The 15,370-nt window shown below is 43.1% G+C and overlaps 1 protein-coding gene across 3 annotated transcripts in view; it reads right to left on the bottom strand.

Annotated features, from left to right (window-relative positions):
• The window catches only part of SLC9A7 (solute carrier family 9 member A7), a 183,330-nt gene extending 169,194 nt beyond the window's left edge, over positions 1–14,136 (bottom strand). Inside the window, exon 1 of one of the 3 annotated variants that reach the window (XM_055120491.1) lies at positions 13,653–14,136. In XM_055120491.1, coding sequence (XP_054976466.1) covers positions 13,653–13,983 — 331 coding nt within the window. In that variant the 5' untranslated portion in view covers positions 13,984–14,136. The remainder of the gene's footprint in view (positions 1–13,652) is intronic. The other 2 variants (XM_004612898.2, XM_055120492.1) reach the window with 2 other exon arrangements.
• Between the last annotated feature and the right edge of the window lie 1,234 nt (positions 14,137–15,370).

The raw sequence follows: 15,370 nt of genomic DNA on the forward strand, positions 1-15,370 counted from the left end.
CTCTAGAGCCATTTTGAGGTCTTTTGCCATTATTTGTTGTTCCCTATATGCTTTGTGCAGCTCATCTTCAAGCTCACTGATTCTGTCTTCAGCTGTAGTCATTCTACTATTGAGGGCTCCTACGGAGTTTTTTATTTCATCTACTGATTCTTTTAGTTGTGTGACTTCTGTTCATAGCTTTGAAATTTCTGCTCTCATTTCTTCTTGGATTATCTTGGTGGAGCATTCCAATGCTGCATCCATATCCTCCCTTAATTTATTGGAAGTTCGTTCCATAGTTGCTTTGAGTTCATGAACCATCCTCACAATTTCCTCTCTGAATTCTTTATCCGAGAGGAGGTTGTATTTCTGGGAAGTCGCTTCTGAGGTTAGTGAGATATTTTCTTGGCTCTCTCCTGGTGGTGGGGATTTTCGCTGTTTCTTCATGTTGTTATGGGCTTTACTATCCGGTTCTCTCCTTAGCTTGGGAGGGGCATCAACTGAAGATGTGGGGCTATGCACTTTTTTCAAAGGACTTTTAAGTGCAACTTGATGTGTCACTGACAGTTTTTGTGAAATTAGGATAGGCTAAGTTACTTGACTATTAACATATAGTGACTAAGATGACCAGGGAATTCTTCAGAGGAGTGGGTTCTATCAATTGTGGCCAAAGCATAATGCATGGAATGGTAAAAAAACAACTGCAGCCGCATAAGCGGCCGCCAGTCCAGAAAGAGGCCACGCCCACTTTTGAGGCCACGACCCTAAGGTGCTGGGCAGGGTCTCCAAGGGATTTCCTATTTACCTGCAGAGTGGGGATTGGTGAGGAACTGACGGCGGCAGCCCAGAAGTGCCATGCGGGGTGGGGGCTTCAGGGCGAGCCCCAAGCCGCGGCGGGCAGGATTGTTGTCTTCTACTTTAAACCCCATCAAATGTGGTATGCTACACTTGGAATGTGAGTGGTGTGAGGTATGAGATGTCGTAGAGCTGCAAATGCAGCCACGTGACAAACTCATTTTTTTTTGTTTTGGCCATACCTTGCAGTGCTCAGGGCTTACTCCTGTATCTGTACTCAGGGATCAGTCCTGGTGGTGCTTGGGGGACTTTATGGGGTGCTGGGGATCAAATCCCGATTGGTTGCATACAAGGCAAGTGCCCACCCACTGTACTACTGCTTTGGTCTTATACAAACTTTAAAAAGTCTTGAAGGTATTTAGCAAATGCCATGGCAGGGTGCTTATTCTGTGGCAGTAAACCAGACAAAGACACTAAACGAAAACTAGACCAGTGTTATTTGTAAACACAGATGTAAAAATTCTAAGCAAGACTTCAAATAATTTTGACAATATACTGTAAGAAGAATGTAGCAATTATAGGGGCCGGAGCGATAGCACAGCGGGTAGGGCGTTTGCCTTGCACGCGACCGACCCGGGTTCGATCCCCGGCATCCCATATGGTCCCCCAAGCAGCGCCAGGAGTAATTCCTGAGTGCAAAGCCAGGAGTAACCCCTGAGTATCGCCGGGTGTGACCCAAAAAGCAAAAAAAAAAAAAGAAGAATGTAACAATTATATAATATAGGAGTTTTCCCAAGAATCCATGGGCTAGGGCTGGAGTGATAGCACAGCGGGTAGGGCGTTTGCCTCGCACGCAGATGACCTGGGTTTGATTCCCAGCATCCCATATGGTCCCCTGAGCACCACCAGGAATAATTCCTGATTGCATGAGCCAGGAGAAACCCCTGTGCATCGCCGGGGTGTGAGCCCCCCCCCCCGCAAAAATAGAGTCCATGGGCTTCCCACTTAAAAAGAAATGTAACCTGAACGCTTTGTAACTTTCCACATGGTGAATTAATAAAAGAATTTAAAAAAAATAAATCTCCTAAAAATGAAAAAAAATGCACGATCAAGCTAGAATGATATAACAGCTTTCAGGACCAAAAAGAAAAAGAAATGTAATTTACCATATTAATACATTAAGAAAGAATCACCTCAAATGAAATAACGACCAGGATACGATATAAAGACAGCTCGTGGAATGGGAGAACTTATTTAGCCAGCACTCATCTGATAAGGGGTTAATATCAAAGATATATAAGACACTGGTAGAAAATTAGAAGAAATAATCTTGTATCATTTGTATCACTTGTCATCCTGTTGATCTTCGATTTGCTTGAGTGGACACCAGTAACGTCTCCATTCATGCCTGTCACGTGCTAGAGTAGCCCAATGGTATCTGCTGCTCGCTCCAGGAACAGGAAGAGCCTCAAACTGTTCATTCAGGGTTTTGACAAAGAAGTCTGACCATCTCGTAGGTGGGTGGCCATGCAGTCTTTTGATATCCTGTGAAATCCAGTCGATAACAACTCTAGTCCAGCGGTCATCTCTGAATCACATTATATGTCCGGCCCATCTGATTTTTGACACCTTGGCAAACGAGACAGAGTCCCAGATTCTTGATCGATGACGGATGTCGGAACTCCAGATTCCTTCTCTCACTTGAGTGGAACATGATACTCCAAGCATAGCTCTTTCGATTCCTCTTTGGGATACCCGAATAGCGTTCTCATCCTGTTTGAATAGGGCCCAGGTCTCTGAGTGCAGGAAGAACGGTGGAGTCGAAAAGATGTGCCCGGAGTCGGGGGTTCTTTATCCTCTTAACCACTTCTTCGACCCTTTTGAAGGCATTCCATGCTACTCTCTTCCTCCTACGCAGTTCTGGTGCCAAGTCATTCCTCGTGTTGAGTTCTCGACCCAGGTACACATGTTTGTTCCGTTGAGAGCAAATGGAAGGTCAGGGAGTAGTTCGTTTTTCATGAACATTGTTTTGGTGAGATTTAGCTGCAGTCCGACCTTTCCACACTCTTGGTCGAAGTTGGCCAGCATTTGTGCCACTTGGCTAATGTTTGGTGTTATCAGAACGATGTCATCAGTGAAGCGGAGGTGGTGATATCTTCACTCCCATTCCTTCCCATTCCAATTGTCGCATGACGTTCTCGAGGGTGGCACTGAAGAGTTTCGATGAAATGGTACCACCCTGCTGAACCCCTCTCTGTAAGTCAATGATCACTTCCATGTAGAATGGTGAGATCCTGGTAGTGAATCCCTAATACAGCTCTCGGAGGATCTTGATGTACTAAGTTTGAACACCCTGTTTGGCTAGGGCTTTGATGACCGCTTCAGTCTGAACAGAATCAAAGGCCTTCTTTAAATCGATGAACGTTAGACAGAGCAGCATCTTGAACTCTCGCAAAACTTCAATGGGCTTAGTCACTATGTGGATATGGTCGATTGTGCTGAATCCTTATCGGAATCTGGCTTGCTTGCATAGTTGTTCGTCTAGTGTTCTGCCTATTCTATTCAGGATGACTCGAGTGAACAACTCATAGATGATGGACAATGGGCAGATTGGGCAATAGTTGCCGATGTCGTGGATGTTTCCCTTCTTGTACCACAGAAAAGTCCTGTTGATTTTCCATTGGGACAGAACCTTTCACATGAACAGATAGCATGTGAAGAGCCAAGCCAGTGTATTGACGAGTACTGGCGGCAGATTCTTCAGGTGTTCGGGTCTGACCTGGTCTGGACTAGGTGCTGTACATGTCTTTACGACAAAATGGCATGTCGGATTTCAGAAGAGAGAACGTTTGGAACGACATATCCATCCTGCGGTATTTGATATGTGGGCAGGTGGACGTGCCCACATTAGAAAAAAAATCTACCCTATCAAAAATATGAGAGAAGAAATGAACAGAAACTTCCTCAAAGAATTACAAATGGCCAAAAGTCACATGAAAAAGTGCCCTGCATCACTATTCCTCAGGGAGATATAAATGAAAAAAGCAAGGAGATATCATCTCACACCACAGAGATTGGCACACATGAAAAAGAACAAGAACAACCAGTGCTGGTTTGGATGTGGAATGAAAGGGGCTCTTATTCACTCTTACTACTAGTGGGAATGTTGACTGGTCCAGGCTTTCTGCAAAACAATATGGAAATTCCTCAAAAAACTAGAAATTGAGTTTCCATATGACCCAGCAACTCCACTTCTTGAAATATACCCCAAATGCCCCAAAAGAAAACGAAGAAAAGATATATGCACCTCTGTGCTCATTACAGTACTACCAAAAATAGCCAGTCAGGATACAACCTAATGGTCCAAGAATACATGATAGGATAAAGAAACAATGGTACATATACACAATGAAATAGTAGTCAGTCAGTAAGAAAAGATAACAATAAAATTTAAAAAATTTTAAAAAATAAGGGCCTCTCATGGATGCAGATTGGTGGGTGGGAGGCATAGGAGTGTGGGGTCATTGGTGGAGGGAAGGGATAATGGTGAAGGCATCCGTGTTAAAACAATGTATGTTGAAACCCAATCTTTGGATTTGGGTTCACAAAGTTTCTTACAAAAAACTTTGTAATTTTACAGTTACTAAATTAAAATTAATTAAAAAGAAAACCATGTGATTATCTAAACAGAATCAGGAGAAGCATTTGAAAGATGTTCAATATTCATTCCTTGTAAACACACTTAGTTGAGAAGAAATTGAAAGAAAATTTCTCAACCTGAAAAAGGGCATCTAGAAAAATGTACAGTAACACTAATGGAAAAAGATTGAATGTTATTCTCCTAAAATCAAGAATAAGAGAAGAATGTCAACTATCACAATGCCACTTCTAATTCAACACTGAACATGACACGCAAATTAATCCAATTAGGCAAGAAAATACAAGAAAGGCAACCAAATTGGAAGGAAAAAATCTAGGACTGCCTTCACTCATAAATGACATGATTACATATAGAGAATCTGATGGAAAAGGCAAAAAAGCTACTAAAACTATTGAGTTTGGCAAGGCTGCAGGATACTTGATAAATACTTGATAAAAATCAATTCTATTTCTACATATTAGCAATGAACAACTGGAAACTTAAATTACAAAGATAAAACCATTTGCAATTGCATAACAAATGAGATGTTTAAGGTAAAAGTCATCAGATATGTATAAAACCTGTATACTGGAATCACAAATATCATTCTCAGATAAATTAAAGGCAAAGGATCTAGAACAGCTAAATACATTTTGAAAAGGAGTACTAAAGTTGAAGCATTCACATTACCCAATTTTAAGACCCACAGAAGGATATAGTAAGCAAGATGGTGTGATACTGGCAAAAAGTATACACATAGATCAATGAAACATAATAGAAAGTCTAGAAGTAGAGCCACACAAATATGTGCAATTGATTTTGGACAAAATGGCAAACATAATTCAATGAAGGAATCATCTTTTCAACAAAGGCATTAGAACAATAGAACATCAATGTTCAATTACTTGGTTTTAGGAAATCTCCAATGGAAATACCTATCCCATTCCAATAAATCTCTAAATTCAGCTCTTTCCTGCCTTTAAAACAGGTCCTCAACCCTAATGACCTCATCATATAATAGGCCCCATTTAGCAATATCAAACATGTAGCCCTAGATAAATGGGTTACTAGACCTAACTTTCAATTTCTTCATCTGGCAAAATAGGACCAATGTATGATCTTCATATGTTCAATAGAAAGTTTAAGTTACAAAGTACACAAAGTTCTTAACACAATGCCTGAATTTTACAGTGAATGCACCATACGTGGTTGGACTTTTCTGACATTTTCCAATTGCAAGCAACATAGTAAATGTATTTAAAGGAGTGAACATTTCAATATTCTATTATGAGTTTCAAACTTCAGCATGCAAAACAGAAACCCTTGATAACACATTACATGATTTCTGGGCTCCATTCCAACACATTCTAATAAGTCAATCTGAAGCAAGTGCTGCTATTTCTAACAAGTTACCAAATAATGCAATAGGTCTTTTGAAACAAACTCAAGGTAAATTCTCTCTTCAAACTGGATTACTTAAAATATATATTTACAACAAAAAGGTGCAAATTCTGTCCTCAGTTTAACTTGGGGACACTTTCTCTATATTCACTTATAGAAGGTAGATTTCAAGGTTGGGGGGGGTAGGTAGGCACTGTGTGATTTTTTTTCCAAAAACGGGAAAGGTAGATCAAACACATTTGGGATCCTGTGCTCCAGATATACTATAGCTGCCTGCCTCCCTTTCAGTTAGATGTGGTTTGGTGACCAAAAAGAACGGGACAAAGTGACAATATTTCCAGGCTTACTACATGTTTTTCCCCCATATGATCCTCATTTTCCTTCCTCATTCATTGTATGGAGGGAGGGAGAGGGAATCCTCTGCAAGATGGAAAAGCCATAAAGAGAAGTAATTGTTCCCTGAAACAACATGAAGAACCACTGGCTCATTATATGAAGTAAGAAAAAAGAAGTTTTCTAATATTAAGTCACTGAAGTATGAGGTTTCTTTGTTAGAATGGCAATCATTCACTCACTCAAATATTCACATTGATTAAAAGTCAGTTCGAATGCCTTAGCCAAAAGAGAAAACTTTTTAACATGTGTTATCTTCTAAGTGGAACAAATGTAGTCTTTCCAAAGACATTTTTAAATCCAGCCAAATAAAAATTGAAATTAAAAGAGAAGACACTGCTTCTCATCATGCAAATCTAACATCACTCCATGTAAATTAATGTTGAAGAGCAGTACTCAGTGTCAGAGTTTAATGAGAGTAACAAACAGGATACGTATAGTCTCACCTGTACAACCTTTTAGTCAGAAAGATTAGTGAGCTACTCCCGAACATGTTAATAACTTTTTCATTCTTCTCCTCAAATGGAAATTTCAAAACATATATAAAAGCTTTATACAAAGTACAAAGCACACTCTTTCATCCACCACTTAGATGGAATAAGTGGGAGAATAGAATAATTTCTGGTCTTTGGCTATGTTTCTTTTCTCTGTATGTGTGCTTTTTGAAAGCAAATAGCATACATTCTGACTCATATACTTCACCACTAAATACTTCTGGCTCCATTGCCAAAGAATAAGTATGTGCTCCTATATAGTCTCAATTGGCACACCTAGGGAAAAACATTAATTACCTAATACAATCTAATACTAAGTCAACATTGAAATATCCCTGATTATTTGAGTTTCAATAAAGACCACAACCCACCATGCTAGACGGACCAGGGAACCATTCTATGAGCTGCTCCGCCGAGCAGTGTATGCCATGTCAACTGCTCAGTGCTTGGACCAGTACTGTGTGTTCAGGTGCCTCCAGGGCCACCTCCAGTGGTGCTCGAAGAGCTTGGAGTACTGGGGATAGAACTCGGTGTCTAACACATGCAAAACTTGTGCTCTTCCACTTGAGCAGTCCCCTTAGTCCTCAAAACGTTTTTTTTACCCCCTTTTCATGAAGTAGGCGACAATCAGGCTTCTAACACTACATTTGCCTATGGTTATGTGGTCTCCATTAACTGCATTGATTGTCTAAACCAAAATATAAGACTGGATGTCTTACACCAGGGCTTCTTAACAACTTTTCACTTATGACCCCTTTCTGCCTGAGAAATGTGTTCATGACCCTGGATAATTAGGGTCATGGACAGATAGGTAAAACATTTGCTTATCATAAAGAAATTGATTTTTTTAAAGTTCCCCACTTTCAGTAATGTGACCCCATATTGGACACCAATACCCAAGTTGAAGCAGATAGGGTTTAGGCAACCAATATTGATATCTCATAGCTATAGAGGTTGATAAGTCCAAGATCAAGATGCTGTCAGATTCAATGCCTGGTGAGGGCCAGCTTTCTGTTTGTAGATTGCCATGCTCTTTGATATGTCCTCATATAATAGAGAATGGGAACTTTGACCGCAAAGGGCACAAGTCCTACCATGGAGGCACCATACCTAATTACCCCTCAGAGTTCCCGCTCTAAATGCTCTCACACAGGATAACAACATACAAACTTCAGGATGGGCAACTTTCTGGGGATCTAATTCATCCCATAAAAACAGTAGTCTTGCCATTTTGTTTCTCTTGACATAGACTTTTGGGAAACTCCCCCCAAAAGTCTCTTGTCTATTGCCCAATAACTTGAATGCCTCATTGGTTTGCATGGAATTTTGTAACTTGTCCCCACCACCACCACTCCCTCACCTTTCCTCTAAACTGATGCCTAAATCCTTGAGAAAATTTAGATGAACATCCAGAAGAAAGGTAAGGCTAAATGCTTCCTACTGAATCAGATCAGGAAGTCTGTTCTAATATGGGCAAGGAAAAGATCTGGTGATGTTTATAATATGATGACCATCAGACCATTCCAATATAAATGGACCTTCTTTCCTTTGCAATATGCTAGCAATATGTGGGGATGATACTGAAAAACATGCAGGTTACTATTCCCCAGGAGGCTTTAACCATGATTCTGGAATTCACTAAAATCTTTGTAGAAATCAATTATAATTTGTGGTTGTGAAATGGTGATTTTCTAATTACATCATTCCAAATGGTTCACTTCTGAAAGTTGTGAGAAGTGCTTCCAGGAAATGTCCTTTTATTCTTCTCATTTTTAAGACACATTTTACCTTAATTTACAACTTTCAAGTAATAACTAAATATATTCTTTTTATGCCTGGTGACTGCATTAGAAGGAACAGCTTAACATCCCAGAAAACTGTTACCCAATAACTATGATCAGAATCTATAATTTCCTGTTTTAAATGCATTTTTGCTACACAGAAGTTGAGTTTCTTTTTTTTTAAAGCTGTTCAAGTGCTTTTAGTGTTTTTTAAATAGCTTTTTAGTGGCAAAAGGATGTGCAAATGCTTTATAAATTTCGGACCATTAAGAAACAGAAAAGGGCAAAACCCTTCCCTCCCAATAATTGGTACCATTTCCCCCCAAAATAGCCACTGCTAAGTATGTATATCCTTTCAGAAAAGCACACTTAACATATAAATTCATACATGCCATGTTTATGTATATACACTACACAATTTTAAATAAATGAGATACTAGAGGCACACAATTTTCCCTATATGTAAACATCTCAAAACACCCTTTTTACCTGCTGTATATTACTTCTTAATAAGGATGTGCTAAATTTAATCAACCCCATCTTAATGAGTACTGTGACTTGTTTCCTCTGTAACTATCTCTGTCTTCATAATGGAACATGCTGGCCCAAATATTTCTGAAGGAGAAATTCTAAAAATTGGGACCTCTGGGTAAAAAGAAATATGGCACACATACTGTCCATTTTTCAAGTTATGAAACAAATAGCTCACATAAAAACTGTGATTCTTCTCACCCCACTATTGTACTCTAATGCATTTTCAAATGACAAAAGGCCTCTTCTGAACTTCAATTAGTGAAGCTTGCAAAAGTAACTTGATAATGAGAACTAATAATTACCAAGTGTCTAAGTACCAGAGACTGTACTTAAACTTTTCATTATTTCAATAATATAATAATCCTATGGGGTGATTTTTTCTTATTTTTCAAAAGAGTAAAGTCAAGTTTAGAAAGTTTTCTCAATGTTACAACTTTAGAAGTAACAAGGCTAGCATTTGAACCCAGGGCTTCTGATTCCAAAGTGAGACCAAATGAACCTGGTCCAATCTAATTCCAAAGTGAAGGGCTCTTGAAAAATAAAGGACTCAAAATTTACCAGGAAGACTAGTTCTGATATATTTGCTTTCCAGCTCAATTGTTAATTTCATGCCACTGCCAAGAGTCACATTTTCTCCTTTCAGAATCTGCCTATGAATCCACTCTCCAGCAGTGCTTAGCAATCCCACTCCAACAAAGCAATAAGGAGTCCATGATCCATAAAAACTGGGCAAACTGATGAAAATGTACATGGAAAGTTGATAGGGTGGGGGGAAAGTAAGTAGCAGGTGGTGGGCTAGAATGGAAAAGTTAGATATTTTAGAACCGTATCAGTTGTCACAAAAACATTATGGGGGAAGTGGAACTATAGTATACAGGAGAGACAACCACAATTAACTGACAGTCTGCTTAGATCACTGTTCCCTGCCTCAAACACTTGCTATTTCTGCTGCACAGACATGCTGGACCTGGTAGCTTTAGGATGACATTTAATCATGTACAGAGTGAGACAGCTGGGAGCTCCCTGCCCTGACAAAACAGGTTAGACTGGTGCCAGGCAAGCACCTTGCCACAGGCTGCCATGCAGCTACCTCATCATCATGGAGTTTGGGGTCTGCTTTCACCTTCCCTAGAGAAAGTGGTCACTGCTCCCCTTGTGGTTTTATGGCCTGTTTTCATGAGAGCTGACAACTGTCCCTTGGCAGATGGGGGAGTTCCTTTCAATCATAATGTTAAGCACGTAACTGTGTCTCTCACTGTCCTTAGGCCCCTTATGGGAAAGATTTAGTGAGTGAACCCCAATTCTACTGCAACTAATTTAGGTGGAATACTAGGATCAAATGAAGGTACAAGGGAAAAAAAGGAAAAGCTCTGGCTCTTTCTTGACTTTGTATCCTTTCCAGGAACAGGTTCCAGAATTTTCATGCACAGAGCTGACAGTTAAAAGGTCACAGAAAACTGACAACATAGTGCAATTTAAATAGAATAGGACCAAGTGGGCATGAGTCACACTATAGAAGCTTTCAGGAGAATCTAAAAGTGCAGGGCTGGAGCAATAGTAGGACATTTGCCTTGCACGCGGCCAACCAGGGTTCGATTCCCAGCATCCCATATGGTCCCCCAAATACCGCCAGGAGTAACTCCTGAGTGCAGAGCCAGGAGTAACCCCTGAGCATTGCTGGGTGTGACCCCCCAAAAAAGGAGAATCTGAAAGTGTGATCATAATACCACAGAACAGAGACATGAACATACTTTTGGGTGGTTCCATTTCTATAATTCAAAAACTGAAAATGCACAAAAGGGTACAGTGTATCCCTCCCCCACCCCAAAGTCACAGCCACTGACTCCTCCTCCACAAGGAACTCATACTTACAAACTACACAAGACCATTGCATGGCCTTCTAGAGATATTTTATGACTATATCCACAGAAGCATACACAATCACAATTTGTTTTAATGTGTAACATTACTATTACCACATATACAACATTTTTTTAAATAGTAAAGCTTCTTTCTCAAATCAAAGTGTCACATTTTCAATATTTTTTAAAATTGCAAAACATCTGACATTTTAATTTTTTTTCACTGTTGAAACCTTTCATTCATCAAAATTCAACCTTTAGTGCTGGGAATGTGAAGCAAGTAAAATATATGCCTTGCATATATGAGGTCCCAGGTTTTATTTCCAAAAATGCATGGCCCCCTCTGAACACAGCCTAGAGTGACCTTTGCAACTGTAAAATTAATTGCCAACCTTTCAAAGTTAAAGTGCTCACCTCCAGAAATTAAGCTGGACACCCAGCACCTTTACCAAGTGTTTCCTTAGGGTTTTTTTTTATCTTTTGTTACTCAGAGGCAACAGGACAATTACTCACTTCCTCTATTGATCAAAAAATGAAATCTGATTTCTTACCATTAGAAAAAAGAAAAGTCCTGAAAAATTGTAATTAATTTACTTGTATTCAAAGATTTTCATGATGAAATTTTAAAATCAGAATCTCAATTCCAGTAGTCTTCAGTAGATAATGAATAATTTGATAAGCAAATGACATTAGAATTTAAATAAGAGGGCTTGAAACAGACGACAAATCAAAGAAAGAAATGTTTTCTCGGTTACAGGCAATGTACATCAAAATACTATTATTTGGCATAACTTATATATACTGAAAAAAATTTTCAAAATAGTTCAAGGGAACAGTGCAACCCCATAACACAAAATTACAACAGATGATGTTGCCTTTTCTTAATAGTCATGAGTTAAAGCACATTTCTCTAACACAAAATTAAACAGGCTCCAATGACTGAAACATTGAGTTGTGTTTAAAAAATATAAGTCAGCAAAGGAAAATTCCACTGTTGAATTTAAGCCTTAGGAGATAAAACTGAGTTCCTAAGAACATGGAGTACTCCTAAGGAAGACAGGTTTATAAATCTCCATTTATTTTCCATGTGCTTGAGCATGTATTTATGGTCCCATCAAATCCACTTTCTATGAGTATTCACTTTGTACTTTAATGAATTGTATCTAGGGGCTATAAAATTTCAAAAATGTTCATAGCTATCTATATACATATAAAGGCCAGCTTCATCTGCATTGTCACTCAGAGTCAATCTAAAACAACACCGGGCTTCAATTCCCCTTCTCTCTGCTCAGAAAGCCTGCTAGCTGACCTGCTGACCTGGTATCTGTCATTTGTCCCCTACTGTCATGAACCTGCAAGATCAGAACAGGCCAGATATAGAGGTCAGGCATGGAAGCCAAAGTTCACATATATAATGTGCAATAACCAAACTGTTGGAGACCTGACACTTTCAATTCAAGGTCTGTTTAAGCCATAACCTCTTTTAAACCTTGGTTGATGGCCATGAGCCTGGGCTGTAAATGACTGATACCGAAGCAAGGCCCAGGGTCAAAGGTAATTTTCATAATAAAGATTAAGGTGTCTGCTTTCCTTTCTCTCTATCAGGGAATCCTAAGTGGAAATGGAGTGGAGAGATCCTTCTAGTATAAGTGATGTAGCAGGATATTCCCGACTGGGAACAGTCATGAAATGGGCTCGCCTATTTCACAGGAAGATGTCAACTTGGACCTTGAACTCTGCTGAATTAAACGCAAAGGGTCCAGGTTAGTAGAGTGGAGGGACACTGGAGCATTGGGCAAGGAAGGGGGAAGATTCCAGTTGTGGCTGACAAGCATGCAAACAATATTTGTAGCAACCCCCTGCGCACGCATGCACGCACATAACAGGCTGGGTGCCATTAAATCCACAGAGCTAGAGACTTCAGCCTACTCCATAACAAAAGGCAGACTCCAGAATTAAAACCACTACTTCTCTTCTTGATTCACTCGCAAACGTAGCTTCAAAGTCTCAGCGAGGTTTCCAAAAACTCCTCTGGGCTTGCAAAAAAAGACAAGTGACTGAGTGAAACTTCCCAGGAGGGTAAAAGGACCCGAGGCATGCCCCTCCCCCGACAGTGCCGGCTCTGCTAGGGCCCCCACGTTGCATCCCGAGCTGTGCTTACTGTTCGCAGTGCATGCTCTGACTTTATTAAGGAGACCTGGCAATGCCCATCTCAGAAGTGGGCGTCCACCCTGCTGACCACGGATGCTGCCGGCATTCACCAGGCCCCGCCAGCCCATATCTAAGTCTAGAAACCCTCAGCCCTCACCCGCACCGTGGCGTGCTTCCTAGAGTGGTGTGACCCCCCCATGGAAAGTCGCCCCTCCTCTCACCCTTCCCCCCACCCACCCCACGCCACACAACCCGTTCCACTAACTGGGGCGGGGAATTAGGGGCGCGATGCGGAGTGCGGGAGGTGGGGTTGCGACCGAAACTGAGACAGAACCGGGTGGCCAGAACTTGGCCACCTCTGTGCCTTTCATTTTCCTGCTCTCCAGAAGGAGAAACGTCGACACGGGTGGAACGCTGTTCACCGCTAAAAGCAAGCCCGCAGATGCAGGCAGTTGACCTTGGGCACCAACCCCGTCGCCTTGGGGAAACGGAAAAGAAACGAAACACACCGGCAAGTGAAGGGGGGGCACTGAGCAGCGCGGCGGGGCGGGGGTGGGGAGAGTGCAGCGCCGGCGCCCGGAGAGGGGTGTCGGGGTGGTGGGCGCGGATCGCGGGTGCTCACCGTAGATCATGGCCAGCCCTGTCTCGTGCAGGAAGCGCACCCGGCGGTGCTTGAAGAGCCAGATGGTGAGGATGGTGAGCGTGAGCAGCAGGATGAAGGTAAGCAGGCTCACGCTGTCTTGCCGGTGGCTCTCCTCCGCCTCCTTCTCGGTGGCCAGCTCCTCCATGGCGCTGCTGTCCTCGGCCGCCGCCCCAGAGGAGGAGGCCGAGGCCACGGCACGGAGCCCCCGACCCAGCAGCAGCAGCAGCAGCAGCGGCAGCAGCGCTAGCCGCGGGGGCAGCGCCGGAGCCGCCAGCCCCGGGCCGGGGCGCGGCGCGTCCCCCTGCTCCATGGTCCCCCGGCCGCCCGCACCTCTGGGGCGCGGGGACCGGCTGCCCGCGCCGTCGGCGGGTTCCCGCGGCGCCGCGGACCTGCCAGAGTGGCGGGGATCGCCGCAGCTCCTCCTCCCGCTCGCGTCGGGGCGGGGGCTGCGCGGGGCGCCGCGCGTGGGGGTGGGGCGCGCGCAGTGCGCAGGATCCCCAGGCTCCGCCCCACACCCGCGCACCTGTTCGGCCCCCAGCCGCGCCGCGCCGAGCCGCCCGCGCCGCCTAGGCCCGCGGGGCCGGAGCCCTCCGTGCCCCCCGCAGCCGCCGGGCCCCGTCGCTCCGGGTCGCCCCACCGCTCCTGGCTCACCTGGCCGGGCAGCCTGGGGTCCCGCAGCGGCTCCCCGGGCAGTCGCCGCTGCGCTCCCTGAACGGACGCCAGGGGGCGCCGGTGCCCGGCCGCGGCGGCTCGGACGGCCCCGGCTCTGAGATTATTAGTGCCGGCTCCGAGGCCACCGCAAAGCCTTGGAGCACAGGCCGACCGACAGGGGCCAGGAAAGGTGTGTGGCTGGCTCCAGGCGAAGCCAAGAGCCCAACGCCACGCTCCGCCCCACTTCTCTCTTTCCGCGTCTCTGAGTGCCTTCCACCTTGGGGGGCTTCCCAGCATTACCCCGACTTCACGCAAATGTCTCCTGACGTCTGTTCCCAAAGGGAGGTTTATTAGGGGCTGGGCTGGGGAACTTGCTCCAATATCTTCATCGCTTCTTGGGAGATAGAGGGACTTTTTATTCTTGGTTACGTAGCTTCGCTAGGAGGGTTGAACCAGAAGGCACTTGGCTTTCCAGGTCACGGAGGGGGGATGAGGGAAAGGTTAGCCCGGTAGCCCTTTTAGGGTGACCTTGTGATAACCAGGGAGTCTTTGGATGATTCGGAGGACCAAGCCCAGCTCTGAAAATAAACTATTAAGTGGGCCTGAGGCTAAAACCTTTTGGAACAAATCTGAAACTAGAAGGTTCTACCTATGTTGTTCAAGGAAGTAAAATTGAGATCAAGTCCTTAATCACTGCTGTACAAGGTAACTTTTCAGTACCTGTATTACAAACCACAATGCTCAAAAGGAAAGAGAAAGAGCAAGAGAGAGAAATAGATGCAAAGTCCTGTATTAGCCCTCGCTCTTCTGTCTCTTTCTTTCAAAGTCAGTGTTTCCTTGCTGAGTTTTAATCTTGTAAATCTATCTAGAGGTGATAGGGCAGTTTTAAAGTCTCCAACTACTATTATGTTGTTAGCAACGTCCTTGTTAAAATCTTTTAGCAGTTATTTTAAGTATATAGCTGGTCTCTCATTAGGAACGTACACATTTAGGACTGTGATTTCTTCCTGCTGTACAATTGTATGACTGAAATGCAAGCACGAAAG

Source organism: Sorex araneus, chromosome X, assembly GCF_027595985.1.
Source record: "Sorex araneus isolate mSorAra2 chromosome X, mSorAra2.pri, whole genome shotgun sequence".
NCBI classification, from domain to species: Eukaryota; Metazoa; Chordata; class Mammalia; order Eulipotyphla; family Soricidae; genus Sorex; species Sorex araneus.